This window comes from Zosterops lateralis, assembly GCF_965231275.1.
Source record: "Zosterops lateralis genome assembly, chromosome: 1".
NCBI classification, from domain to species: domain Eukaryota; kingdom Metazoa; phylum Chordata; class Aves; order Passeriformes; family Zosteropidae; genus Zosterops; species Zosterops lateralis.
In genome coordinates, this window is record NC_139762.1 from 53,723,250 (window position 1) to 53,751,220 (window position 27,971).

The 27,971-nt window shown below is 39.2% G+C and overlaps 1 protein-coding gene across 1 annotated transcript in view; it reads right to left on the reverse strand.

The window, feature by feature from the left end:
- HECW1 (HECT, C2 and WW domain containing E3 ubiquitin protein ligase 1) overlaps positions 1 to 23,455 on the reverse strand; it is a gene marked incomplete at its 5' end in the record, with an annotated part of 164,575 nt that extends 141,120 nt beyond the window's left edge. Inside the window, 3 exons of the mRNA XM_083885048.1 lie at positions 8,171 to 8,278; positions 22,895 to 23,219; positions 23,408 to 23,455. Of these exons, the coding sequence (XP_083741174.1) occupies positions 8,171 to 8,278; positions 22,895 to 23,219; positions 23,408 to 23,455 (481 nt within the window). The remainder of the gene's footprint in view (positions 1 to 8,170; positions 8,279 to 22,894; positions 23,220 to 23,407) is intronic.
- Between the last annotated feature and the right edge of the window lie 4,516 nt (positions 23,456 to 27,971).

Here is a 27,971-nt window from a genome sequence, read left to right on the forward strand (position 1 = left end):
AGGAGATCGTAATTCATCCCTGCTGAATTAATCTCTTCCATTCTCTGAGAAAGTCTATTCTGGGTATAGATGGTATTCTTGACATCTGGCAGTCCCTATAGCAGGAAACCTTGGACCAGGAGTAAGGTAAGAACAGACCTAGATTTACTGGCTAGTTAATGAGAAAAAAACAATTATCAAAAGGTTTCCTGCATCACGGGTGCACTATTTCAGAAGCAGAAGGAGTTCCTATAACACTACACCACAGATATAATTCTGCCTGAAGCATAGTTTTGTCTGTCTAACAAAACTATCCAAACACTGTTGTATGAGTTGAATAAATATTGCCATAACTACCAGAAGGCATAAGAAACAGAGTGGCTGCCTGAAATCAAGCAATAAGATAGCAGGGTTACAAACAATTTTCTGAATTTGTTGAAGGGATTTATCTCCCTTTATACTGAGATTTCCCTGTGTCCCGCTGGACATCTAAGAAGAGCATTTGAGATGCTTCACTACTGCAGAGAGATATATAAGAGCTTTTCTAAAAGAAAGCATGAAGATGTGAAGCAAACTCTCTGCCTCTATAAATGGAGAAAAAAAAATTATCTTTAATACTTATGCTTCCAGTTCTGTTTTGATCCATTACTTTCATGGTATGCTTTAACAGGATTACCAAAAGAACCCCACAACTGTAAAATTCTCCAAAATTAGAAATGGTAAATTATTAACACTGATCTACTGAATACAGTACCTTTATAGTGTGACTTATTTATTAAGAAAACTGAAACAAAACTCAGTACCTTGACACTCTTTTGGAATAAATATGACCTTTTGGTGCCTGTGCTGATAACCTTCCAAATACAGCTGCTTGACAATTCCATTGCATTTGTGTTCTGTTTTTCCACAACAATAAAACCACATGGGCCAAAGCCTGTATCAGGTAATCTGTGCATGGGGATTCACGAAGGGTTCTGGAGCTGATGGCACATGAGCTGCATGCAAGCAATCCTTACAGAATTCAGTGGTGTCTCACTTGGCTTGCTGCCATTTCAGAAACACACTCAGTGAAATATCCAAGGAGAGAGCATAAGGTGCAATGGAGCAAAGAGAGGAGATCTGTCTTGCAGCACAATTCCGCCAAATCCCTAGACAGCATTATCTGAAAAAACTTTTCAGAAGCATTTAACAGTGGCAAAGACTAACTGATTTGTGAGTTGGTGGTGACACTGTAATCTTTTACTGTCAATAGTAGAAAGATTATCAATGACAAAATAACACTATCTAAGTTATAGTGATCCATTATAATAAATTGTGTGACTTCAGCACCCGTGGTACAGAATACTGCACATCCAAAGTTCAAAGCAGCAAAACAATAGGCATCAGTTTGTACATTTATCAAACACCAGGTTACCTGCTGCAGTACTGCGTTTCAGGAATCTCTCTTCATTTCCAACAAGTGTGTGATAGGCTTAATGGTATACTGGGTGATACCAAAGGTGAAGCACAAAACACATCACATATGCAGGAGTTCTGAATTTAAAGCAAATACAGGATACTGCTGGAAGACCAAAATGCACACATATGTGAACCCATACTTTCAAAATTTGGCACCTATGGTTAGATTCCTCTGGACTTGAACTAAAACTTCAGTTAAATGTTACTGCATTTTCCTGACCAATTCTTTGGGAATTAATTGATCCAGCCTCTGAAGCATTAATACAATGTCTATGCTTAAGTGGCAGGGAAGAGTCCATGTAAGCTGTGGTCTCTGTGACAGGGAACTAGGGCTTGGTGAAAAAACACTTGCTCTGACATTGATGCCTAAAATCAGGCACTATTTCTCACTCAAAGCTTTCTGAAACTCCTATTACTGGCCTATCAAAACTCTCACTTCAGTCTTAGCTTTGTGCAAGCAAACTCCTTGTAATTTCTTTAAGCACTTGCCATAAAAAGCATGTGGCAGGTAGTGTGGGGACCAGTGAGGTGTCACCAGGCCCCAGCATGGTGTCACCAAGCATAGATGCTGCAACACAGACATCTCCTTCCCTGAAGAAATGTCTTCTTCCCTCTGTGTGAATGAAAACACAAATAGCTGTGACCTCCACACTACAAACAAAATATCTCCAAGTGCCAAAACAAGTTGTGGAAAGGGAGAGAAAGACCAAGAAAAACCCCATCTGCAGACAAACCCCATCTTGGTTAAGCTACCCCAGTCATGCCAGAAACTGAGAAATGGTTGTCTAATGCCTTGCGTGGATTGACCCACATTTCCATTTATGATAGGCTGCTGCCTACAATCTGGGCACAGATAGACTTTGTAAGAGGAGAACTAACAAGAAATGCAAGAAAGGCAAACGGGGTTTGCCTAAAGGGCTGATCAAAGGATCCCAAGTGCAGGGTTTTTAAGGAATCTTAACATCTGGTTTCGGACTGTGCTCATCTTTCCAAGGCTAAGTTTGGCTTAAGCATGAGTATTAAACTACTATCAGGATAACAGGCTGAGGAATAGTATAAGGAATTTAAAAACTGTTTGTAGAGTGTCAGACAACCAAACAGCATCAATAAGATTAATAATACATGTGCAAGGAGATGAAGAGAAGGGACTGTAAAACAATGGTATGTCTTCCTTGGAGGACAGGCAAGCAATAGTTACACCTTTTGGGGAACATGTCCCTCTTATTGCTTCATATCTATTTTTTTCCCTGACACCTTTATCCATTTTGCTTCTAAATAATCTTCACACTGTTGAAGATGCTCCTGTATTGCTCCAGTTTTTACTGTCTGTGGACCCCTGAAGGTTAAAGTCATGCCGCATGACTGTAGGTCATGATAAAAATTGTATCAGGATGGACTTCAACAGTCTTATCTGTATTTTCTCTTCTCGTGCACTCTTTCATTAATTGAAGAGTATATGATTTGAGAGACATTGTTGTAATGAAAATGGAGACAGGTAATTATTTTAGTGGGCTAGACTCATCAACAATCTGTCCATACAAAGGAAAAATTTGTAAACACTGTAGCTTCATTAAAGTTTTTATTGACATGAATGTGCCTCATTTATTTGGAAATATTCAAGGCTGGAACATCCTTCAATTATTTGTACTTTGACAGCAGCCTTTATATCAGCTTTCTAAAGATATATTTTCTAGAGAGAGCCCCAGATGAAAGGACTGATCGCCAGTTTGGGGACATTTCTGTACATACTCCATAAATGCATGCATATACAGCATATATATAGACCATAATGTAGAATATACATCTTCTGTCTGAAGATGTTCCAGGGTCTCTCAGATATCTGACTTCAGTTGCACCTTTCTTTTACATTATTTCCCTTCTAGCCAATAGGAATAAATGACTGTTATTTCTGTTTTCTTCAAGGGCCTATCATCCATCTTTGTTATTAAAAATTCAGCCACAACAGCAACAAATTTAGCCAAACAATTGCTCTAAGTTTTCAAATAAAAATGCAACACAGATGACTGATTACCCTTGGAAGTGGTTCTTAGTTGTCAGGTATTGAACAATCTTTAGAGGGACCTGTAGATTAGAAGGGGGCCCAACTATCTGTTTATCTTCAGTGCAATTCTGAAGTGTCAAACCTTTATTCATCATTGTAAGGATATGCTATTTGATAAAATGTTTATAGGATGCTGCTGCAACGCAAGTCAGTGAAATGGTCTCTTGGATCTTGGATACCCTCTCTCTGTATTGCTGTGTAAACCAAAAAGTGTGCCAGAAATTGCAGTGCAGCAGAGTATATTTCCTTTCCTGAAAAACCCATTATAGCGTGGTTCTTTCCCTGCAATGCCCTCCAAGCCTTCACATAAGGTTCACATCCCTACTGGCATAGAGCCTCTCTTCACTCCTCCTTCCTCCCCTCAAACTCTGACCAGTTCATGGCTACAGTGGATGGTTACTGTTTATCACTGACTGTCAGAAAAACCCAAATTGCCAGACTTCTGCAGAAATGCAAAACTGGCTGTAGTACAACATTGTCTCTGCAGCTGTTAGGGCTTTTTGTTTGCTGAGTATTAATAGGAGATGAGTTCTGGTCTGCTGGCATTTGGAAGCAATTCCCTCTCTGGCTCCTACCAATTAAGTATCTATCTGGCAACATGATATTGCAAGTTTGTGACATGCAAAGTGGAAAGATATTACATTCTCTGGGAAAGGCACTAGTCCTTTTCAAGGTGAAAAAGTAGATCGCTAAAACAAATGCAAGCTTTAAATGTTTGTGGTATCTAAAAATGCTGCAAAGGGACATGTTAAGAAAATATCTCTGTTTTGAAAACTGGCAGAGCTTTGTAGATGGTCTTAAAGCAGGCTATTAGTAAACTCAAAAGCAACACAAATTTTGCCCAAATACTCCCAAAGAATAGAAGCATGTTCCAAAAAGAGTAAACAATTTTGCTTTGTCGTTGAACTCACAGAAAGTATTTTCTTAACTGGTGAGATTTTAAATATGCCTGAAAAAAGAACCTTTAAAGATTCTGACTGGGCAATCCACTGAGAATAGCATGAAAGTATAGCTTCAACAGCACAGCATTTGAAATTGCAGAATTTCAGTTTTATACAAGAAGTGCAATTAAGACAGAAAAATGGTTGAAATTTCTTTCCACATCTTCCTTTGTGCTCTCCACTCCTGGTGCACTTTTACAAATCTCTTACAATATATTACTAGTTTCTTCTGCCCATGTGCACAATTTCTGTCTAGTGTGATCCTGTAGGTTGGTGGATTTGGCCAGTAATTATCATTACAACTGGTTTTGATAGATTTTATTGTGATAATCTGCTGCCATGAAGAAAATAACTTTCAGAGGCTTTTCCTTTCACTCATTCCTATTCCAGGTCCTTGCCCATTGCATGCAAGTTGGTATTTACAGGGATAAGATGTCAGCTATCTGTTAAGTACCTAAAGAGTGGGTTTATGTATAATGGCAACAGGTTACATAATTAGAGCACCATATTTAATTTGCTTGTTAATTTTCCAAAAGTGCAGGAAAGAAAGGATAAATAACGGTGGAATATTATGGATTTGAACAAAATGTTCCTAAACATATTACATATGCCTCCACAGTCAAAATATAGAAATGAGTAATAACCCTCTATTTACCTGACCTCATGTCTAATGCTTCTTTTTTCATATTAATAGGAATTACACTATTGCAAATCAGTTAGTCTTTAATATCTCTGATTTTTCGAGTTGCCCCACAAAGCTCTTTAATAAAAAAAGGCTCAAAGATGTATTTTTAAGCTGTTTATGTCAGATGGCTAGCTGGTAACAGCATAAGGGTAATTTCCTTAAATGAGGCACAAAAACAAGTTGTGCAAAGTCCTACAGTCTAACTGTTGACAAAAGAAAACCTTTGGCTTCTGAGGTTGGCCAGGATGATTCCCACGGTCTCCTTATAATGACTCTCATACAATAGCACCACTAAAAATACTTTACCTTTAATGTTTCAAGGCAGGGTACCAACCAATATGCATGGGCTGCCTGAAATTCTTGAGAAATTTAAATTCTCTATGTAAGGCTTATTTGGCCATACACTGATATCCCCTTTATCATAGCTCCAGGACCAACACTGCAATTTATACCATAATATTCTCTGAAGCCATGTGTAGCTGATAGTCAATATTGACTCACGTGGTAAAAAGATACCAAAGTACAAACAGTTACAGGAAAAGCAAAAGCAAAAATTAAGAGCTGCCTTTGTAAGTGAGCTACTCTGTTTTATTGAGAATTAATGCTATAATCAGGAAGACTCCAATCAATAGTAAGTTAAGGGGATTAACAATGTATGGGAAAACAACATAGATACCTTGAAAATAAATTACCACACCTTAGCTACATTTCTTAGCTGACTTTTATTTTGATAACCAGTATCTCTTTAATTCCTGCATATGTTATGCCATGCAATATAAAAGAGAGATATGATCTGTGTCCAAAAAAAACCCAGAAGTCTGAAGGAAGATGGTTTAAACCATCTTCTTTGGATAGAAAATACATAAGGTTTTCAGACACTGCAGGGGTTTTTTTTAACATTACATTTAATTAATTGCAAAGCTGTGTGTTACCATATGTAAGTCTCAGCAATGGGCAGGAATCCTCAAATATGCCTTTAGATATATAAAACCAGCATACATCAACATTCTTCACTGCTTTAACTTCCCACTTGAGTAGTCAAGTGGCTCTCAGAGTATCTGCACATGCTGTTATTTACTACTGCCTACTACATTTTCTCCTATTTTAATTCTGGACAGGGCAATAATTTGTCCTTGATGAGCACACTGGTACAAAATCTCAGGGCTGATGTCCACAACTTAGTGGTAGCAGTATAACAAATTATCAAGAGGCTGCAACTCATCAAGTGTGGGCTGCCCAACTGTGGTGTAGTACAACTTAGTTCCAAGCATCAGTGAAGGATGGTTATGCTAATTTGCATTTTCTTACAGTAGAGCAAGTGAAGGATGTACATGCAATCAATTAACAACAGCTACTGTGTCTCAGCTAATGGGGGCAACCTATTAAGCTGACATAATTCATTGTGCATTTGAGCCTTTAATGAAAAATGGCCCACCTAAAGAGGCTTTCTCCTAAGCATTTCTCATGTTGCTTTTTTGTTTTGTATTGTGGATTAGCCAAGGAAGCTACCAGCAGTCTCATCACACTTCTGCCCTTCCTCAATAATCCAAGGTACTAAAACCTCTTCAAAAACCCAGTCCGGTATTTTTTTATCTCCTTCCCACAGTTCTTTAACAGCTAAAAGAAAGTATGATCAGTCTTGTCAATTTGCTACCATAGCTCAAAGCCTCTACAAAGTAGAACCTGCTTTAAAGTGAGATCCTGTAATGAATTTCTGCCCCAAAGCCAGGATAACTGAACCCTGATGTTCTTATATGTTAAGCAGTTTCCCATCCATGTATTTTTCAAAACACGGGATATAAACACCCTGTATGTTCTGTAGACATTTCAGCAGGTCCCTAAATTCTTTGGAACAATATTCTCAGTTTAACACTAGGAATTACAGACCATCAGCAATGCTTCATACTGCAAAGAGAGAACCTGTTTCTAGGACTGAGAATCTATAAAATGTTTGCATGTAGCCCCCTTGCTGATACCAAATATTTAAGATCAAAGTCAAAGATTGGACAAGCATATCTCATGTCCTTTACAAATCCTTTAAAATAAAGGCTATATAAAAGATTCCTTTGACTGCTCTCAAATATAGACAGTCTTAGCAATTAATGCTTTTACAAAACTTCTGATTTTTCTTAAGGAGGCCAAGGCAGTTCAATTGTAAAACTGAAATTCCTTGATGCTACTCTTCTTCATGCTTAACTCCTCTTTAAGGATATATGTGGCTCTTTCACCACTGATGTTTTGCTATAGATTTTAGTCCAGTATTTCGAGTACCCTGTTTCTATCCAAAGATGATCATAAATTGCATTTACACTAAGACATGGCAGACCTTTGAAAAGAGGAAGGATTGGAATGGTAAGGGAGATGGAACAGTCAGGGCTGGAAATATTAACTTGCTGTATAAAGAACCTAGTACTTTGCAGAAACAAATCCAGTGTTTCTGTATTTTCACTGCTATGAGGGTGGAAAAGATTTATACTGCATTGCATCAAATGCCCAGGGTAAAATATTAATATAATGAGAGACAATTAATTTGAAATCAATGTACCTCGCTGCAACTACATATAGTTACACTTTTATTAGTGCAGATGATAATCAGAACTCAACCCTTTCAACTTCTGAATTCACCTGAATCTGTTAGAAGCCAGATGCACCATGAAGTTTTCCAATTAAAAGCCAATGTGACTCTTCCTGGAATGATATTATGCCCCCAACTTCCTGTTTTCCTTAAAACCATGTTAAAGTTAATGCAGCTCATTACTAATATAGTCCAAACAACAGCAAATTGAGTAAAACACATAATTATAACTGTATTTTAAAAAAAGTAATTGAGTCAATGTCCACAAAAATTTGTTTGCAGAAACTGTGGGTTATTATTCCACCAAGTATTTCAGTTTCCATCAACACATTCAGTGATTTTGATAACATTTTTGGCCTTTCCTAAGGGACATTTTGGGCATAAGAGCATCATAAAAACAACAGTAACAGCTGAATTATCGTTCTGGAGTGATTGAATTAAGTCATAGCAGAATTGAAAAAAATACTTACGCTCCACAAAGTAAGAGCTGGCATCAATCTTCCAGATAATCTGACCACGATGAGAGCCATTGACACCACGGTTCTTGTAGTCCAAAAAGTTTTCCGACAAGACCTCATCTATAAACGAAGAAGACTGGTCTCAGTAACTGCTAGTTATGACAACATGCACAGCAGAGAGTCAGGCTAAAAATACACCTTAGGCTTGACAGAACATACTAGAGCTACTAGAGAGCTTGGCATCACATGTTGAGAAATCAGATTTATCATTCATTTATACTACTTAGAAGTTCAGCCAAAGCAGCTGAAGTAGCAACCCAGGATGGGCTGGGCCATGGCCTCATTCCTCCAGCTTTAGTGGGATGAAATGGATTTCACATCTGTGCTCTAATAAAGCAAAAGGCCACAATCTCTACCTGTGGAGACCAGCCAGCAACCTCCTGGGTTTTTTCTTTTAGCAATAACAACAGTTTTAATTTTAACAGAGATTTGTACAAATGTACTTTAACCAACTCAGCCTTGCTTGCTTTGGAAGGAGTCCTGGGTGGGTGCTGAGACTCAGTTCTGAAGACAATTATGTTAACTATTAGTTGCATTAAAAGTGAGAAAAAATGTGAACCACTCAATCTGACATTAAAATACTTCAGTTGTAAACACTGTGAAGAATTGTCTTTGTTTCAAGAAAAAAAACAAAGATAATGCCACACAACAAGGGACACTGCCTGAGGACACAGGGATGGTTTGATCGACTGCAGAACAGAAGAAGCAGCCCAACAAAGACTATAATAATAGTTTATTAATGGAGACTAAATTGAAGGAAATTACACTTTCACTGAAAGAAGAAAGCACCAAACAGATGTCAATATCATCCCATTGGCTTTACATAGTCATACTCCCAAAGAAGGAAGGTGACTGAGTACCAACACTGAATTCTTCGGTGTTACTCTCCTGAGGGATTACAATAGAAATCCTTCTAATGAGGTGATTAAAAATTGCAATGGATAATTACAAATAGCAATGCCGTCTACAATAAATTTTCCCTTTGCTGACTTGCTAATTGTCAGAAATTATTTCACCAGCTGTGTTTCATGCTCTGTTTTGAAGTGCATCTGTGCTCTAATCCTTCAATAGCAAAATCCTCTGGTATGACTTCTGTTCTTGCTTTGTAATTTATAGTTGTTTGTATCTTCTTTTGAATTCCAAATTATAATTATCTAAAAAAAGCAGGTAAGTATACAACTGTTACTCTCAGAGCACTGGTTTACTTAGGAATACCTGTAGTAAAGGACCATCCTGGATACAGATTATCAAGGATGATTCACATCATTCTGTGAAAGTAGGAACATTACATACTTGCGAGAAGACTTAAACCTGTCCCTATTGCTTTGGTAGGGAAAACACTTTATACTTAAAGATGAGCATATACTGAAATGTTGCACTGAGCTGAAGCCTGGGAACTCTGCCTGGCTCTCATTCTGATGAGGCAGAGAGAGTATCCCTCAGTTCCGGCATGCTGCTCACTGTCTTCATCACTTGTGATGTTTATTTGTCATATTTATTCTCTGTAAGCTGCTGGAGATGCTCCAACACCTGCCATAGATACAATGATGCATGGGTGATTACTGTCCCTCAAGATATACTGTTTATAAAATATCATGCTTGCTTAAGGAGGCTTAGCTGAGCTGGACTGGATGGTCTTGCTTAAGAAACTGCAAGCATTTTAGGCCAGAGTTTAGTGGCAGAGAAGATCTCAGAATCAGCTTTAAAATACTGTGTTCACAGGCAGTATCTGTGGGGATCAGCTGGCATTTCCACTGTTGCTGCTTCCTGCAGCTGGCACAAAGGCAGTGTGAACTTGCCACACACAACCCTTCTAATTTGACAGATGTTGACATATGCCCATGCCCAAACTAAAACACATCCCTATGGCAAGCTGAGCCAATGGGGATGACTCCAGAAAACCCTTTCCTCTATTTTGTTGAAAAAGTGTAGGAAGCCTGGAAAACCAGGCTGAGAAGAAGGGCCACTACCCATCTGCATGTCCAAGGTAGAAGACCACTTCTACCTTGGAAGGGAAGGACAAGCAAGCCAGTCTATGGTTACAGCTGGCAGGTGAGACCACAGGAAATCTGGAGCAAGCTGCTCCCACTGAGTAACACCTGCACTCTGCCTCCTGCCATGGAGGCAAGAGACAGGGGCATGTGGGAAGCATCCAGAAAAAAGTATGTCCCTAGGGTAGGGATACATACATGGAGCTAGTCATGTGCACACCGTTTATGGATACTGGCCACTGATGGAATGTAGGCTCAGGCATAAGAAAAGATAATTTAATATGAGCTTATGGAGCTCTGCAATGTGCAGAGCACCTGAATAGGAGCAGTGAAGCCTTTAAGTATAAAACCAATTTGTATACAAAACGTATTTACAAATGTCATGATTTAGAAACCCAATATGTAGGTTGTTCTCATGGTCAGTTTTAACCCTGTCTGTCTCTTTTCAAAGAGGTAAGTCCCTAATAACAAAGAAATAAAAATCACTTTCAGTCTAGTAGAAATTTATGTTCATTGGGATTTTTAAGCCAGAAAATATTTATCTCTAGAAGAATACATTCAGGTCCAAAAGGGAAATCTTGCTCTTTCTGTTTTTGAAGGTATGTATTTTTGGAAGGTGAAAGATAAGAAAGAAACATCCTCTGGCAAGTTAAAAATAGCAGTAATTGAAACTCATCAGGAAGCTGGAATGTATGAATATGCCTGGTCGACCTGTTTTAATTGGCAAGTAACACTATTCCAGGCATGCTATTCCCTGAACATGCACATTATGTATGTAGCACATCGACAAAGAAAATTGTGCATGTGATATACAATGCTGTTTACTGCAGTATGCACATATGTGTCGTCCCTGCATTTCTTGGTTTCAAGTGTTTGAGTCTTTGCAGCAGCTTCTCACACTGCTTCATGTAAACAACATTGTATTCTTAGAATTTATCTGTATGTTTTGCATTCTTGTTCTCTGAGAAAGAACTTGACTGATGGTCATATTGACCAAAGAGGTTGTAATGCTTTGGGCCAATCTTGGCCCTCTGTACAAAATGTATATAAGCTATTGGAGTCAGATAATAAAGAGCCTTCCATGTTTCACCAAGCTGCTGCCTGCTGTCCTCTGTGAAGGTCCGCTCCCATGTCGCAACATGTTGCCCCTCTAAGGGCAGAGGTAACACATATGTATGTACATGTATTTACCAACATTCATGCCATAAATAAGCTAATAGATGGCATGGTATGCTAAGGAGAAAGAGTATGTGAAAAGGAAAAAAAAATCATTCCTGTTTCTATTGAGAATCCCCATAACAAAGGAACTGACCTTTAAAACATGCTGCATCTTAATTCCCAAAGGTAAATGGTGAAATTCTTCATTTCACCTCCACACAAAATGAAGAGCAGAGTTAATGCTGTTCCCTTTCATATATTTCAGGCAGCAGCTAATGACTTCTGACATTTTTCCAATGAAGCATTGTAAAGCATCTCCCTCCCGCTATTTTTGAAATGAGATTAACCTTTAAACTAGCTATCTGCTTCCTCTGCATAGCTTGGGTTTGGCCCTGTTTGGCCAAAAAGCAAATACTTTGCAATTGCTCTTAGGTCTGTGGCTTAATTTCCCTGGTCAGCAGAGAGCTTACTAATCAAGGATTAAAATGGGGGAGTATTTGGGGTGTACTGCACTTTGACTATCATTTGTTGCTCCTGGAGCAAGAGCTGGGGATGGTGAGGGTGTCTAAGACAGGGAGCCAGCAGACATTGCTCTCTGTCCCCGCTGCCCTTGGGCACACAGAAGTGCTGGCTGCCTCTTCCTTGAGAGGGATGGTGGCTGCAGACCTACTGAGAGACTTTGCTGGGATAGAAGCAGCAGCTCCCACAGACCTCCCACGGGGCCTAGAGGAAACAGGGAAGGTGATGCACGACCAGGAGCCAGGCAGCCCCAATTCAAATAGCAGCCAGACAGACCAAGGCAGGCTAGCAGCAAATGACAGCAAGTGCTTTTGGAACCAGCAGCAATCTGATGGACTGCTTCTCCTCAGCAAACCAGACACCACCATGCACAGCCTTTTACTGCTAAAAATATTCTGTGCTGTCACTTCCATGCTGAGCATCCCAACATACTTCACAAGCACTAGAGAGAGATGAACCATGATCACCAAAGAAAGTTATCTTTCAGATGAAAGACAGAATCCAATTGATGAAAAGCATGCTGTTCTTCAGAGGAATTAGGGAAAATGTTGATAAAGGCCACCCTGCAAAAAGATCTGTGAGTAATCTAATGGGGACGTCAAGTGCTGTCAGCAGCCTACACTAAACATACAGGACCTTGGTATTTGAAAGTCTGTCTGAAATTCCCACAGAGAAGTAATCAGATAGTCAATACATCTTCCTCAGAAGGATGAATGGAGTTTAAATTACAAATAGCTGAGTGACCCTTTTGGTCTGTTTGGTTTTACTTAGGAGGCAGAAATTAAAAACAAACTCCCCTTTCTCATACAGTATTTTGCTGATATATATGACTAGCCCATCCTTTCACATTCTCAAAGAATAACAACTATGAAATTTGGAATAACATGTGCTACTTTCAAAGAAACAAATAATCAACATGAGACAGGAACAAAACATCAGATAGGTTCCTGAACTTGATACAGTGTTCCAGTCTCTTATGAATCACTAATTTGATTTAACACTACATACTACAACACTGTCTTCCTGTAAACGTAATGCAATTATGGCACAAAAATAAAAGCTACACTTCATGTCTTAATCCCTTCTGAAAAGGAAATGCTGTACTTCTGAAATTACATAAGGATTTCTAGTCTTCAGCTAAATAAGTCTGTGCTAGTTTGAAATTTAAAAGTGGTTTTGGCCAATGTGTATGTCTGTATTACGACATACAACAATACCTAGCAAAATGCTTTAAAAAATAATTTTCTGTACAAAGACTCTGAGCTCTGGTTGATCTGTTTTGCAACTAGCATGGAAAGCTTCAGGAAAGGGATTTTGTAAATCACAGAATCAATTAGGTAGGAAAAGACCTCTGAGACCACTGAGTCCAACCTATGCCCCAACACCACCTTGACAACTGTTCCACAGCACTGAGTGCCACGTCCAGTTTTTCCTTAAGCACCTCTAGGGACAGTGACTCCTCCAGCTCCCTGGGCAGCCCATTCCAATATCTAATCACCCTCTCCATGAGGAAATTCCTCCTAATGTCCAACCTAAACCTTTCCTGGAGCAGCTTGGGACTGTGTTCTCTCCTCCTATCTGGCTGCTTGGGAAAAGAGGCTGGGCCCCACCTGGCTGCAGTCACCTTCCAGGTAATTAGAGGAAATAATAATGTCTTTCTTAAGCTTCCTCCATGCTAAACATCCCCAGATCCCTCAGCCACTCTTCACAGGACATGTGCTCCAGACCCTTCATAAAATATCAATGAAATAAAATTATCATGCAAAATAATAGTAGAAGGGGTTAGCCATAAATAAGCTTCATTTTTCTGATGTTTATTCTCCTACCACCCAATGGATCACTTGAATAAAAACACAAAATGATGACAAAAGCCTCTGCAATTCACAAGTGGAGCTTGTAGTGATTTGTATCAGGTCATGAAAGCCTTTCCTTTTGCAATCCTTTAGCATTGCAAAACCCAGCCCTTGGAAGCTGTTCTTTCAACTAGCTGTACAATATAAGCAGTCACCATTCTGCAGAAGAGAAACTATTAATGAGAAACATATGCCGAAGATGCAGATTCCAATTTCTTATTTACAAAGATCCCACATTTAAAAAAAAAATCACAAATTATAGTTAGGAACATTTCCATTGACTTCAGCTGCTACATATTAAGCTCCAGTGTGGACTGAAAATTCACTGTTGATTCATTTGCCAACTTCTGCTGCAGGCAACTAATATACTGCAATTTACAGTTAGCATCCCTCCTTCTATACCTTCTTAGGGAGAAAAGTTCTGGAAAACAAGGGCCTAATCCTTCACTAGGGCTGGTGCTCAATTCTCAATCTAAGAGTTTTGCATGTGCTTTTTTCAAGCACATGAATGGTTCCATTTTAATCCCACAAAAATTAGCCCCTTGCCCAGCTAGAGAAAAAAAAAATTGGGAGGGAGAAATGTGAACAATGAGTGGAGAAGAGCAGTGGGAGGAAGACATGTCAAGAGAAGGACGAAAGGAAAGTAAAAAGGGAGATAAACTATAATAAACTGGGGAGTGAGTTGGCAAAGTTAGAACAATTCTTGGTCATCAAGGGCAGAAGATGGTGGCCATAAGTAAAACTGCTCCAGGCACATTAGAAACACAGGCATGGTGGATTTCAAACCTGAAGCAGAAAGATTTACGCATTAAACCCAAATGACATGTCAGCCACACCCAAAACCAAAGAGTCTCAGCTTTGAGTGAAACACTTTTATCTTTGAACATCCAGCTTACTTCCAGAGGTATTTATCATCCTTTACCACTCCAGCATTCTCCAAATTACTGCTAGGACATAACATCCTCATTTTTCACGGCACCAACAACAATTTAAAAAGCAAATGACTAGCCATTACAGACACCCTATTAAATCTTGGCAATGATATGCCTGTGGGTTTTCAGAAGACTCTGGATGAATGGCAGATCCAGTTCTTCCTCACTTGCACTTGAGCTAACCACACTGAGAGTTTGAGCCCTGTCACTCAAGGGACTTCCCTCTCCTTCCTTGCAACAGTGGAACCTCTGGCTAAAAGCAGAGCTGATGGCAATGGACTCTATTCTTCTATGTTGTCCTTATGGTGTTAGAGAGCTGAGCTCCAGAACGACCCACCTCATATTTTTCTCCTGTAACCACAAATCTGCTGAAAAGGTAGAAGGAATGAGGAAAGTAAGGAATGGAGGCTTGGCAATAAAAGCTTGTGGGGCCTAAAACCTCCACAAGCAGATGTTAGGTTGTAGTGGGATGGGCATCTGTTCAGTAATACTGGTGTCATTTGGTTCTGCATACCCTTAGAAGTGTGACAGCACCACACAGCTGTCAGTGCTACTTCAGCTGTGCTCATCCCAGCTACAGGCTTTTCCTTTAAAGCTCCTGCATTTCCAGATTTATTCTTTTCCCTGCAGCAGGTGGACCACATTTGGGTCTCAGTACAGCAACAGCTCTACTTCACCTATGCATTGCACAGACTTATTCACAAGTAATGACATCGAGTTTGCACACAGAACCAAAGATGAGAAGGAGGAATCCAAATCAGGATGATCCCAACTTCCTCAGTGCATACTGATATGTGGTAAGGTACAACATAGAAGAATTTTGTTTACTTGTTTTTAATATAACAATAAAGTTTTCACAGTCAGTGGAAGCCTCTCCATTGACTACAGTGCAATTTGGAAAATGAGGATTAGATCAAAACAGCGCAGCCACAAAATCTGTAAGAAAATTTTAAAATAAGAGATGCTGCAGGCCCAAGGCAGTATGAAGACAAGATACAAAAGGACATTGGAACATCTGAAATATGAACAAGGATGACATTTTTCCAGGTTAACAGTGTTCATTAAATAGCGGGGTAATAATTTGCAGTATTTGAAAAATGGATTTACAGAAATGTTGAAAGACATAACAGCAAATGGTAGATTGGACTGGAGGTTGGGATCTAATAAAGCAGTAGAAAATAAAAGTCCAAACACAACTCAGATGTGTACACTGAAGCAACACAATGCAAAGAACCTTTTGAGAATCTGGATGGATTTTATATGAAAAATGGTATTCAGTTATAAACTTATTACATAGTGAAAGATCTCCAGTGAAGAAAAAAAATGCCTTTGGGGCTGGAGAGATCAATGCATGAACAAGAGTACAAAAGCTAAATGTATACACAGTCATTACAGTAGTTGTGGAAGGCAGCATGGGAATATTCCAGTGTTATGAACAGTGCAATGTAAGTGTTATAAACACTAAGGAATGGGAAGGATTTAGTTCTAAACCAGAAAACTAAGAGAAGAAAAACATATGCTGAACCTTCAAAATCCACATGGCTGGCTTCACAACCTCTCCAAAACAAATCTTTCTGCTTTAAGCCTTATCCTGCCAAGAATTTTATGTCTGTTCTGTCCACTGTTTGCATCATGATTGATTCTATTCAGTCAATGGTCTTAATGTGCTGCATGGAATACGCTTTTTTTGCAGGATTGAACCCAAAATCTGGTATTTGGTGCACCAATATCCCCAAGTCATTTCTTCCGAAATATTTTACTAGGTGATCATTACTGACTTCACTGTAAGTCTGAGCTACACAGCAACATGGGCCATTCTTACACAGCACAGAGGCAGTTTCATCCATAGGCATAGGGACCTTAGAAATCACTGAAAAAGCATGAGGATGCAGTACTCCCTGTCTGCATTATTTCCCTCTCCTGATATTCAGCATGAATAATTACAATGGAAAACTCTTTTCTACCCATTCACCCAGAAAGATGTTCATAAGACCTGTTATGTTATGGAGAAGTAATATACGAAGATGGGAATTCTTTGGCACACAGTAAACACCTCTACCACATATTAAACATTTGTAGGGAAAAGAACTAGCAGTCTGCAGGCTTCTTTACTATGAGTTCCCTAAAAGACCATAAAGCACACCACTACTACACTAAGCATTCTTCAGCAGCTTTTTGGTGCATTGCTACAGCCAATGTTAAAAAAAATGACAGCTGAACCTTGGAAGCAGTGAAAGGGAAGATATGTCAGAAGCCATACGTGTTGGGAATATTCAGAAACCCTCGCATTTAAGTGTTGACTGTATCCACTTGTAAAGGGGTGAATCAGATGCAAAAGCTAACTGTGCTCATGTCACAGTTGGCGGGTCTGTAAACAGCATATCCTGGTTTTGTCTGGCTGAAGGAGAGCACTAGATACAGAACTGGGAAAGGCAAAAGTGACTCAGCCTGATAAATCACTCTCATTGGATTGAAGAGCAGCCAGGTGAAGGTGATCCAGGTTGTAACAAAGAACTGATATTGCTGCACTAATATATTTGCCAAGGCCTGTGATACCTGCTCCTCTGACACTTTTTGTTCCTGAAATAAATTGTGCTGTGCCTAGGGAAAGCTGCCTGGCTGCTGGGAACCTCTGTTGATGTTTCACAGATGGTGCAGAATTGGAGGTGTCCGACAAAGCTTAACTTGCTGAGGTGACCACAGCTAGCCATGCTTGCCATCCCCAGCCTGGCAAGAGACCCAACTACAAGATGGCCCACTGAGGAGGAGCCCTAAGACCACAAGGAAACTCTCTTCCAAAGGCCATAAAAGGACTGGAAAGATGGGTGACCCCAGGACACAACATATCCAAGTATCAAGAAAATTCATTCTAAGCAGGCACACTAGGAAGAGTTTTGTTTTACAGATGGTTGTATCTGAAGCAGAGAGGTAGAGCAACCATCCAAACATGGAGAGAGAGCCTAAGTCAGGGATTAGACCCGTAACAAAGACACCCAACTATATGCACATTGCTGCTTCTAACATTTTACATGTCTGCTGGCAACACTGACATCTTTCTGCTTGTATGTATTGGATGTTTGGTAAAATAGTTGCACAAAAAAGGTCTGGTCCAATTGGGTCTGACAGCAGGAAGAATGTACATTTTTCCACTTGTGTCAGGGGGCAAAACAGCAACACAGGTCAACTAATCCTAAAATCAAACCAGAGAGTATTTAAACAAATGTTTAAATGTCTATTAACCAATAGTTATTAGATTTTTCAGATTAGGGTGAATTGTCTTTCTGGGGGAGAAGTGGAAAGAAATTTTAAAGCTAAACTTCAGTCACTGATTGGGTGAAGACATTTCTACTTATAGATATTTGAGAGGAACTACTCTGGAAAAAGGACAGAAAATTGGACCCTCCAATATTCGTGTACGAAGACATTTTTTAAAAATAGCCTTTAATAATGTTTTGCTTTCGTATAAGGAAATGTTGAAAAAAAGCAAGCCTACTTTATATGGGTAAGAAAAGTATAATGTTAGCTCTGATAAACCCCTAACATTGGTATCCACAGACATTGGAGCAAATAATTTTTTCAAAAGTCTGCTTTAAACATTTCTCATTAGCTCCTTTACATCAGATATGGAGGCGATGACAGAAGTGAAATCTAGTAGCAGCTAAAATGCCACTACAGTAATTATAAGATAGCTCTTTATCTACAGGCAGCTGCCAGCAGTCCATATTAATTTACCTAAAGGGGCTTCATACTGTGGCAAATAGCAATAGCAAATGAGATAAGAGAAAGAGAAAGCCTTGAGATAAATAACTGCAAATATTCCAGCTGCCTCACAGTAGCCATTAAATGAGAGTCTTTACTTTAAAAAATATACCCTTTCTTCATTATTCATAACTTTGTTTTAGTTTCATTTTTTTCCCAATGGGCCCTTTCTTTACAAATAACTCTTCTGCAAATAAAACCTAAATTCCAGAGACTTTTAAATAGCAACAGAGCTTTGTAATGTTCAATTTTCTTAGAGAACTCTTTTTGAGTGTTTACACATATTTTTCACTGTGGGTCTGTTCCTGCAAAACACCTGGATGTTCATAATACTATAGTTCTCTTGAGGGAAGACAAATGCACATTTTAGATGAGTTGCTATAGGATGTAGAAGTTCCTCTGCATTGCTTGCAGCTGATAGATATTATATAGAAGGGAAGCTAGAGCCTCTTTAGAGTTCAAGCTTAGCAGGAATGAAATATAATTCCTGTTCCTGAAGGCAAAGTATGTCTTAAGAAATGCTTGTTTTCCTAATTTATATATTATTTGTCATCTTTCCACAGTTAATCTTAAAATATGCTGAAGCAATGACATCTGTATTTTAAGAAAGTCAACATTTACTATTCTCCCTTCAACTAAGAGTTTTTCTATGGTCCTCCATGAAAATCATGTACATGTGCATGGATGTTTTCAGGAAGCTTCAGGGTGTAAACTATTTTTTGCCATGAGACACATGACCACCTTTTTTTACACATTTTTTTGAGATACTGACCGGCTGCTTAGTCCATTTCCTGAGGCCATGAGCAAATCTTATGTCTAATAAGAAGTGCTAAATCCAGCTGTCACCTGCTTCTGCAAAGACTGCTTTTTTTTTCCAGCTGCCCCCCCTAAGGAATGAGTAAATGGATCGATAGGGGAGAAGAACAGGTATCTTGTGATAAAAGGAGCTGTGGCTCTTCAAAAGGGGAGCAAGCGGACAGAATTCTTACACAGGGAAAATTCCCTCGACTCCTCTTTCAGGCTACTTTAATTTTTGAATAGCCCCCCCAAAATGCCCCACAGTATGAAAACACATGAGAGAGATGATTTCTGCTCTTCTTTTTTTTTTTTTTTTTTTTTTTTTTTTTTTTTTTTTTTTTTTCTTAAACCCTTTCATATCATTGTTATTTCCCCAGATTTGGAATATCATTATTCTGAAGTTTACTGGGTATCATCAAATTTTTAGTGATGGCAATAGTGGTGAAAACAGAGTAAGTTTTATGCATTTCAAAACCAACACTCATACAAAATTATTTGGAGATATTTACTAGAATGCTACAATGGCAAGCATTAAACTCCTACAACATAGAAATGCCTTCTGTTCTGCTTCCGCATACTCCCTTCCTGGGATACTCCCAGAAGACAAATAACAAATACCAATTCCAATGCTCCCAACACCAAGGCTTAAAGAAAATCCACAGCACACTGCCAGATATCCTAAAGACACAAATAACTTCCCAGTACTCATGACTCTCCACAATACTACACAGTGCTACATTCAAACCTTTCAGCTCCAATTTCACCAACCCAAACAATCTCAGAAAAGATTGGTCTGTATCCACAAGCTGGATTGAGACAAACACTAGAACGAACAGCAGCATTGCAATAGTTAACAGAGTTGCCAGACAAGTGATAATAATAGGCTTCAACACTAATCCTCTCCTGAGCAGACAGGGAAAAGCTCATAGTTTCTTTGGTTCTCTTGTTCCAGTCTGGCTGCTAATTCAAAACATAGCTATAGATCAGTTTACATTGTGAAGGTCATACTCACAGGGCCAGTAACATTCCTTCTCTTAACAGGAGCACAGGTTTGGATCTCTAACCTCTACGGACTGGTCAAAACCAGAAGGCATCAGTGCTTTATTTCAGGCCAGAAAGGTGCTTTGTACTGACCCTTCTAACTATCCTACCCCATCATGAGACTCTGCTGTTCATACAGCCACATGAACTTGATTTTATCCTGATGAAACTAAACTGAAAGATGCACTACAGCAACTCAAGGACATTCAGTTTGCCAGACTGAAACTGTTCTAAGCAAAGTCCCCAAAAGGCCTTCATCAGATGTTTGCTTCTACAGACTATTCCTACTGATTCACCCTACTTTGTAAATGTGGATACAGCCACAGTGCCAGTTACCTTTGTAAATTCTGAGTGGTTTTCGTGTCAAACTCTAAAACCCAAATGATCTTTAGAGTCTTCCATGTTCTTTAAAGGAAACCAGAACCAAAGCTCATATTACATGAGTTTTGCAGTGGGGGCAGGAATGGGAAGAGGGGAAGGGAAGAGAAAAAAGGGAATGAGGGATGCTGCTGTCTGTTATTTCCTCAGTTATTTAGAGTGGGAACCTGAGAGAGTGGAGACGAAAGACCTTCGAAGACATCAAAGATCAGCCATTGGTTTCTCGGGGACTGGACACACTACTCACTTTTTTTATTTGGCAGCAGAGCTCCTTGGAATGAGCCATTGACTACTGTCATAAACAACAGGTATTTAGCCAGCAGTGGAAAGGATATACTTCAAAATTTGCACCTACAATTTACTGGGGTGTCTGGAACAACATATCCTGTTTGATATAGTAAATTAAGCAGGAGTATCAGGGGGTATTTTTATTTTGTTTTTGGCCAGTTAAATTTCTACATACTCATGTTGCCTATCAAAAAAAAAAAAAAAAAAAAAAAAAAAAAAAAAAAAAAAAAAGAGTGTGTCTTCACAGCCTTGGATGCCATGCTCGAGCTGTGAAACCCGGCTGAACAAGTTCAGTCAGTGTGAAACAGCCTTATGCATTTTCTGTTGACTTCACACCACTAGAAGGAATACTGCACCTCTATCCACTGAGGCAAGAGTTCATGAGTTGCCTGCACTACTTCAGAGTAGGTGTACAGTTTTTGTTAGTGCTCAGTGCTGGGGGCTGCTGTGTCTTCTCATCTATTCAAGCAAAACACTTCACTTCAAACTTAAATGTAAACAAAAGTAATTTTCTGTTATGGCCAACAAACCAGGCTGATTTCACGGCATCTGTTTAAAATCCAGTCTCTGGTTTTTTTCCTAAAAGATTTAAATATCAGAAGCCTGCTTTTCTTTTCAAAAAAGGACATTTTATGAGGTTACTCACGGGAACTAGTACTGCAGCTTAGCTTACTGTAACCTCCACTCCTTTCCCTCCATGTCCTAAACAGCCACCCTTGTGTATCCCTTTTCACAGTCTGTTTGATACCCTGAACTTATTTTCCAATGCCTAACACCGTGCCACCACGGTTCTTCTACATGCTCAGACCTTCTATCTAGTACTTTCTCACATATCCCCTATGTCACCAACATCTATGTTCCCAATATCATCAGTAGTGAAGCCAAGCCATTTGGTTTTATCCACTAAAGCACGTAAGGAACACCATGGCTCCCTATGATGTCCCCTATGCCTGCTCCAAAAACTCATCTCACAACATCATATGCTTTATCTGGTTTTGGTTCTCTGTCTGGGCAAGATGAAATAGTGCTATTAGAACTAAACTATCTGCTTAATGCTAGGCATACCTTCCAAACAGAGAAGGAAAGCGATTTACCAACATTTCCCTTTGTGGGGGCACCAGCTCTTTACAAAGTCACTGGTTTTCAAGAAACATTTAAGAACTTCACATTTTTAAGACCCCTAATACACAAAGAGATGTGTCTGAAACTGATCCATCATTTTCAAAATCTACCAGACAGCAGAGTCAATATAAACTCCAGTCTCAGCAGCAGGACTATTTCCACAGGAACCAAACCAGGTTAAGAAAAGATAATTTTATACTGAAGTGAAACAATCAGGTAAAAGTGCATTGAAACCATTTCTTATTACTTATATGTGGGCCTGGATTTACTAGCTGGAGTTGCCAAAAATATGCTAATGTACATGGCTCAATATAGCTTTCAATACACAATAAAAGCAAAAGAAAGCAAAACTTTCTGGGGCAATTTCAGACTGTCTCAGTCTATAATTATTGTTCATATCAAAATATCCTGTGGCTATAGAGAAAAAGACATTCTCACAAGGTTTTTTAAATGATTCATATTCTTGACTTGTAAAACCTCTCATCCGTCACAGATTACTCAAGGACTCTCAAGAGGAAACCCTGAAAATATTAAACTGTTCACATAGGAGGTATTTTCCCAACATCCAAATGGCTTTAAAATGAATTTAGCTTGAAATGTCAAGAAACCATCAACAGAAAGCCTTCTTGTATCTTTGCTGAAGAAAAAGTGAGCAAGGACTGCAACCACTAATTCAGAAAGGAGCAGAAAAATTCTTGTCATATATAAACCAACCTAAAGACTACACTTAAGGGAGCTGTATCAGCTCACTACTATCATTAGACCATATTACTCTAATGCCTACAACTACAAAAAGCAGTAAGGAACTCAAAAGGGGAAGGGTTAACAGGGACTTACCTATGAGATACATGCCAATCCAGTCCCCTGCATCCACTTCCTCTTTTATATCCCAGTATATCACTAGGTCCTGTGAATGCCCGATGGAGTAGTAGGAGCTGCTGACCATCAGGGTGGACCGGCTGTCTGAAGTGACGAGGTCTGTGTCACTGGTAGATCTAGGAATGGTGACCGTCTCATGGGAATTGTTCCTGATGTCCATGTTATGGAACTGGTCAGGGTTATAGCTGTATCTGAGAGGCTCTTTGCACCGGCGCCGATTTTGTGAGTTCCTAGATGGAGACGCCATGGCTGCCAGGCCCAGGAACCTGTTTTGGTACAGATTCTGTGAAGAAAAAAAGAAAGGATAGTATTTACACTGTTATTAATTTTTCAGTGATATCAGAGCTCAGGAAAAGTAGTAAGTTATAGCAAGAAAGTAGCAGATCTTTTTCCAATTATCATTGAAAAAATAAGACCTGAAAAGAGGCAGCAAGAACAGTGCTAACTCAACTCCTACTCTGTAACTCTTACCATGAAAGCAAGTGTAAGAGCAAGCCTTGCACCATCAAGCTCAGCCATAACTGAGCTTGGCAGTGTAAGAAAATTAATAGGAGCTGGTTTCCTCCATGTTAATGCATATGTCCAGAAACAAACACCATGACTACTGAATTGCCAGAGAGCCACCCTCTTTTCACGTCATGAGATAGTCTTCTCGCTTTTGACACCTGGAGTTAAGGGTTAGCCCCAGTAATTCTTGCTACATTTGCAGAGGAATCCTTCTTAAGGCACAGTCACTCTAGAGACCATATTTCATCTGGAGAGACCAGTTAGCAGTGAGTAAGAGCTGTTCCTCTCTGCTGGGTATCTGAAGAGAGAGTGCCATGAAAACAGAGTTAACCCTGCTACAAAAATGGAGATGTCTTCACAGAAGTATAAATACAAACTCAGTGTTGCCATGTCCCTCTGTACAGCTGACAGCCACCAATACTACAGCTCTGATCTGGTTTTTGCAGAGATTGTGAAATACGAAGCTCTCCCTGCTCAGGTAGGAATTTATGAATGCACCAGACAATTAATGACAATTGAGAAGGTTACTGCAAAGTAGTCATCATCCTAGCAGTTGAAAAATATTTTAATTTCAACCTACCCTTCCTCAAGGCAAGCTAAGTGACTTGTATAAAATGTGTCTTGGTGCATGAGTTAAGAGCTTTTGTGAGACGGCAGATGGAGAATGTTTAAGTTATGACTGGGTTAAATTCTGATGTGAAGACATTCTCTGATACTGATCAAAATATTAGTTATTCCTGACTTTTCTACTGCTTGTTTTTCCATTTTCTGTCCCAGCTTTCCCTCTTCTCTCCCTGCAGCTCTGCTATTTCAATCACTCAGCTTTTCATTATTCATTAGCCTTCCATTATCCGTCTGTTGCCAACCATGCTGTCAAGTCTGTTAGACAGAAAACCAGACAGCTTTCCAGTATGCAATGAAATGCTTTTCACATGATCAGAAGTCAAATTGTCCTTTTGAACTCAAACAAATTAAGTGGCAGAAAATCATAGATCCTTTGTCCAGCCAAGCAGTTATTTAACACCAGCTTTATTAAGGCTATGGTAGCACAGAAGAACAGTAAGTCCTGAAAAAAACCCCAAAATATTTTCTTTATTAATACTGTTTTGGGCAGAATAATTAAGCAGCCTATTATTCTATCTTAGGACTCTGTTGCACAAAACCTGTACAGAGAGAAAAAAATTCAGCTGGCATGTTTGCGCCCCTAGAATATGCTGTCACTTTGCAAACACTGCCCGACAACGCTAACAATCTGCTGACCCAAATCCTCACTTACGGCATTAAACAGGGTTTATAAGCAAAAATAGCTCTGTTGGGAACGCCACACATTTTAGGAAGTGATGCAAGACTGAAGCTAATAATGCAAAAGGTATCTTTTCCTCTAGTAGAGGCAGGGGAATAGAGGGAAGGGAAGGGAAGGGAAGGGAAGGGAAGGGAAGGGAAGGGAAGGGAAGGGAAGGGAAGGGAAGGGAAGGGAAGGGAAGGGAAGGGAAGGGAAGGGAAGGGAAGGGAAGGGAAGGGAAGGGAAGGGAAGGGAAGGGAAGGGCATTGTATTGCATTTGCTGTACATCTCATCCTGTCTTTTTTTGCTGCTTCTTTTCTTGTATTTATTCACTGTTTGGAAAGAGTTTACTTCGCAGTATAAAGACCAAAATACCATGTAAACAGAAAATGCGTCTTTTTTTATCAAGAAACATGCAGTGAACATTTTCTAATCTGGGATGCACAAGCAGGCACACAAACTATCACACTCTAGTCAGTAAATTAAAATTGTTGGTAGTTTCTGTCACTTACCAGAGAAGGCACTGGCTGTCACAACAGTATTTGACATAAAACTAGAACTGGTTTTATAATTGTGATATATCAATGTAACGAACTTAAGTTCACTCTTCTGGATTAGTCTGCATCATTAACATGGGTTCCTTTGCTCACTGTGCTACCCAAAAGCTGCTTCAGTTCAAAGGCAGACATTTTATTTCTGGTGACAAATTACTCCTGGGAGTAGTGATTCTGCAGATACTTTCATTTTTGAATGTTAATGGATGTAGAATATTAATTAACTGCATACCTTAAAATTAAACTAGACTTAAACATTTTTTTCAGCTTCAGCATGACTTTAAGCAGTTGTAATAAAAATGGTTTATTTATCACTCTGCTTGAATTCTGTAAGTTCCAGTTTTCCTGTATGTTGATGCCAATGGAACAATTGGCATAATTTTAAAGCAACCCAGAAGGCTAAATTCTCCATAAATCCAAGTCTCTTGTAGTTCCAGAAAATCCCCACATGGAAAAAAACGCCCAAATGAATGAAATAGTCACACATAATTATCTGGATTAAACACTGGCATAAAAATACAAGTGCGGCTATATGAGTAAGTAGAAAAGAGGTTAGGTAAAATAGTTTTTCCACATTTTATTGTCAGCTTTTTATGTTTTATATATAGCTATGTAAAGCCTCCCAAGCCCTGGTGATAGAGTCCCAGCCATGGTGAGACAGCTTAAAAAATTGAAAGACATCCTCTTTATGTTTTGTGAAAGCAATCTGATCCATCCAGGATATATAATGTATTTTAAAAATTATGTCTTTTTTAGGGGTGTGAGGATTTTTACTCAATCCTCTAGCAGAGGTGTGTACACTACACACTCTACACGCTACACTAAACACTCATTTCTAAAACAGAGTGTAAATTACGAAGCAAGAACAAAGAAAGGCCAAATGTTTGCTGTCAAGAAACACCTCCTAATTCCTGCCTCCAAACAGCCATTCTACAGCTGCTTCTACAGTCAGTCCTTTCAGGGGAGTTTCCACCCAGGGACACTCCACACAAAATGACCCCCAGGCTTCATTTTCCCACTCACTCCCCTCACCGCTGATTTTCAAAGAGCTCTGGAAAGCTTTGTCTCTAAAGATCTACCAGCTACATGAAAGTCCTACCCAAAATCAGATATTTGGAGGATTATCCCTGAGCAGCAGTTTATCTCTTATTTTTCTCACTTAGTCCATCTAATGCAAACAAACACCTGAAAAATTAATTGAAGATTTTTTTTTCCTCCTACATAAATCCAACTGCAATACTAACAGGGAAAGTAGGAAGGAGCAGCCTAAAGGAAATTATAGATGCGATCTGACTGTAAAGAAAACTGCCTTCAAAAATATAAACATAGAAAACCTGTAATCAGTAAATACCAAGAAAAAAAATTCACAGTTTCTTCCCACATTCTCTCCCTTTCTCACTCACACCTCTCTCCTTTCCCAATTGCTGTTGGCATTTGGAAAGCACAGAGCTGTTGTCACTGATGCCTTTTCCTTCACCACCTAAAAAAAACATACCATCAGTGGTACTTGTCTCCCTCTTTGAGACAAGAAGAATCCTCTGGCTGAGAAACTTCACACCACTACTGCTAGCTGAGTTTCACCACATTATTTAGAGCTGCCATGGAAGCATCCCTTGGAAGACTGTAGGGTTTAATATTAGGGTTTTGTTTGGTGGGGGTTTTTTTGTTTGTTTGTTTGTTTGTTTGTTTGTGGGTTTTTTTTTTGTTTTTTTTTTTTTTTTTTTTTTTTTAATTTTGTTTTGTTTTGTTTGTCTATTTTATTATTTTCATCTGCAAGGATCCAGTCCTGTTCTCTGTTCAGACAATTAAGAGCTGTCTTCCAGAAACTTGGACGGATACCATTTACCCCTGATTGATGAAAGATGGATTTATGCAGGTCAGGATGGTGGTAAAATGGACTTTCACTGCTCACCCCAAAGAAAGGGTATGATTGAAACACAACCCATCACTGGAGTCCTGGCAGATGAAGAAATTTAAGAGAACAAGGTGACAATATTAGCCACCATGACAGTGGGCTCAAAGTAGTCATTCAGATGTCTGCAAGCATCACTGCAACTCAAATCTCAAGGGCAAGTGCTGAGAAAGACAATGAGATAGCTTTCTGTGATGGGAAGCTTGACACCCAGAGCACTTACCCACCTGAAAATTTAATATGCCAGTAGTCAAGTCTCATATCATAGGCAAATCAGATGTGGAGTCAGTCTCTTGGTTGCTCCACTAGAAATTAAGGCTCTCCTGATAAGCTTTTGGCTGTCATTTGCAAGGCTTACATGTTTTTTTAAAGACAAGAAGGAGCTAAGACTGATTTAAAAGTAAAAAATTAGGGCAGTCTGGTGAAAGTGATAAATTACCTCAGCAGAATTCTTTGAACCAGCTTTCAAGAAGGTAAGAGCCTGTGTGTCAAGAAAGATATTGTACCAAGAGAAGTAAGTAAGGTGGTAACAGCCTGTATGAAAGATTTGGTCAGCTGGATGAGAGAAAACCTAAAAAGATTTAGAAAACTTAGTCATAGCCCAGGTATGAATACCCAGGGTGAAATCCTGAGGCTGGGCCAGAAAGACAAGTAGGAAAACAACAGTACCTACAAACATCAAACCACGATGTGATGGGAATCCGCAAGCCAGAGCTTTGAGGAAGACCTTTAACTTGAAGGTGAGGCTGCTGAAAGGGCTTTCAGCATGTAAAACTCTTT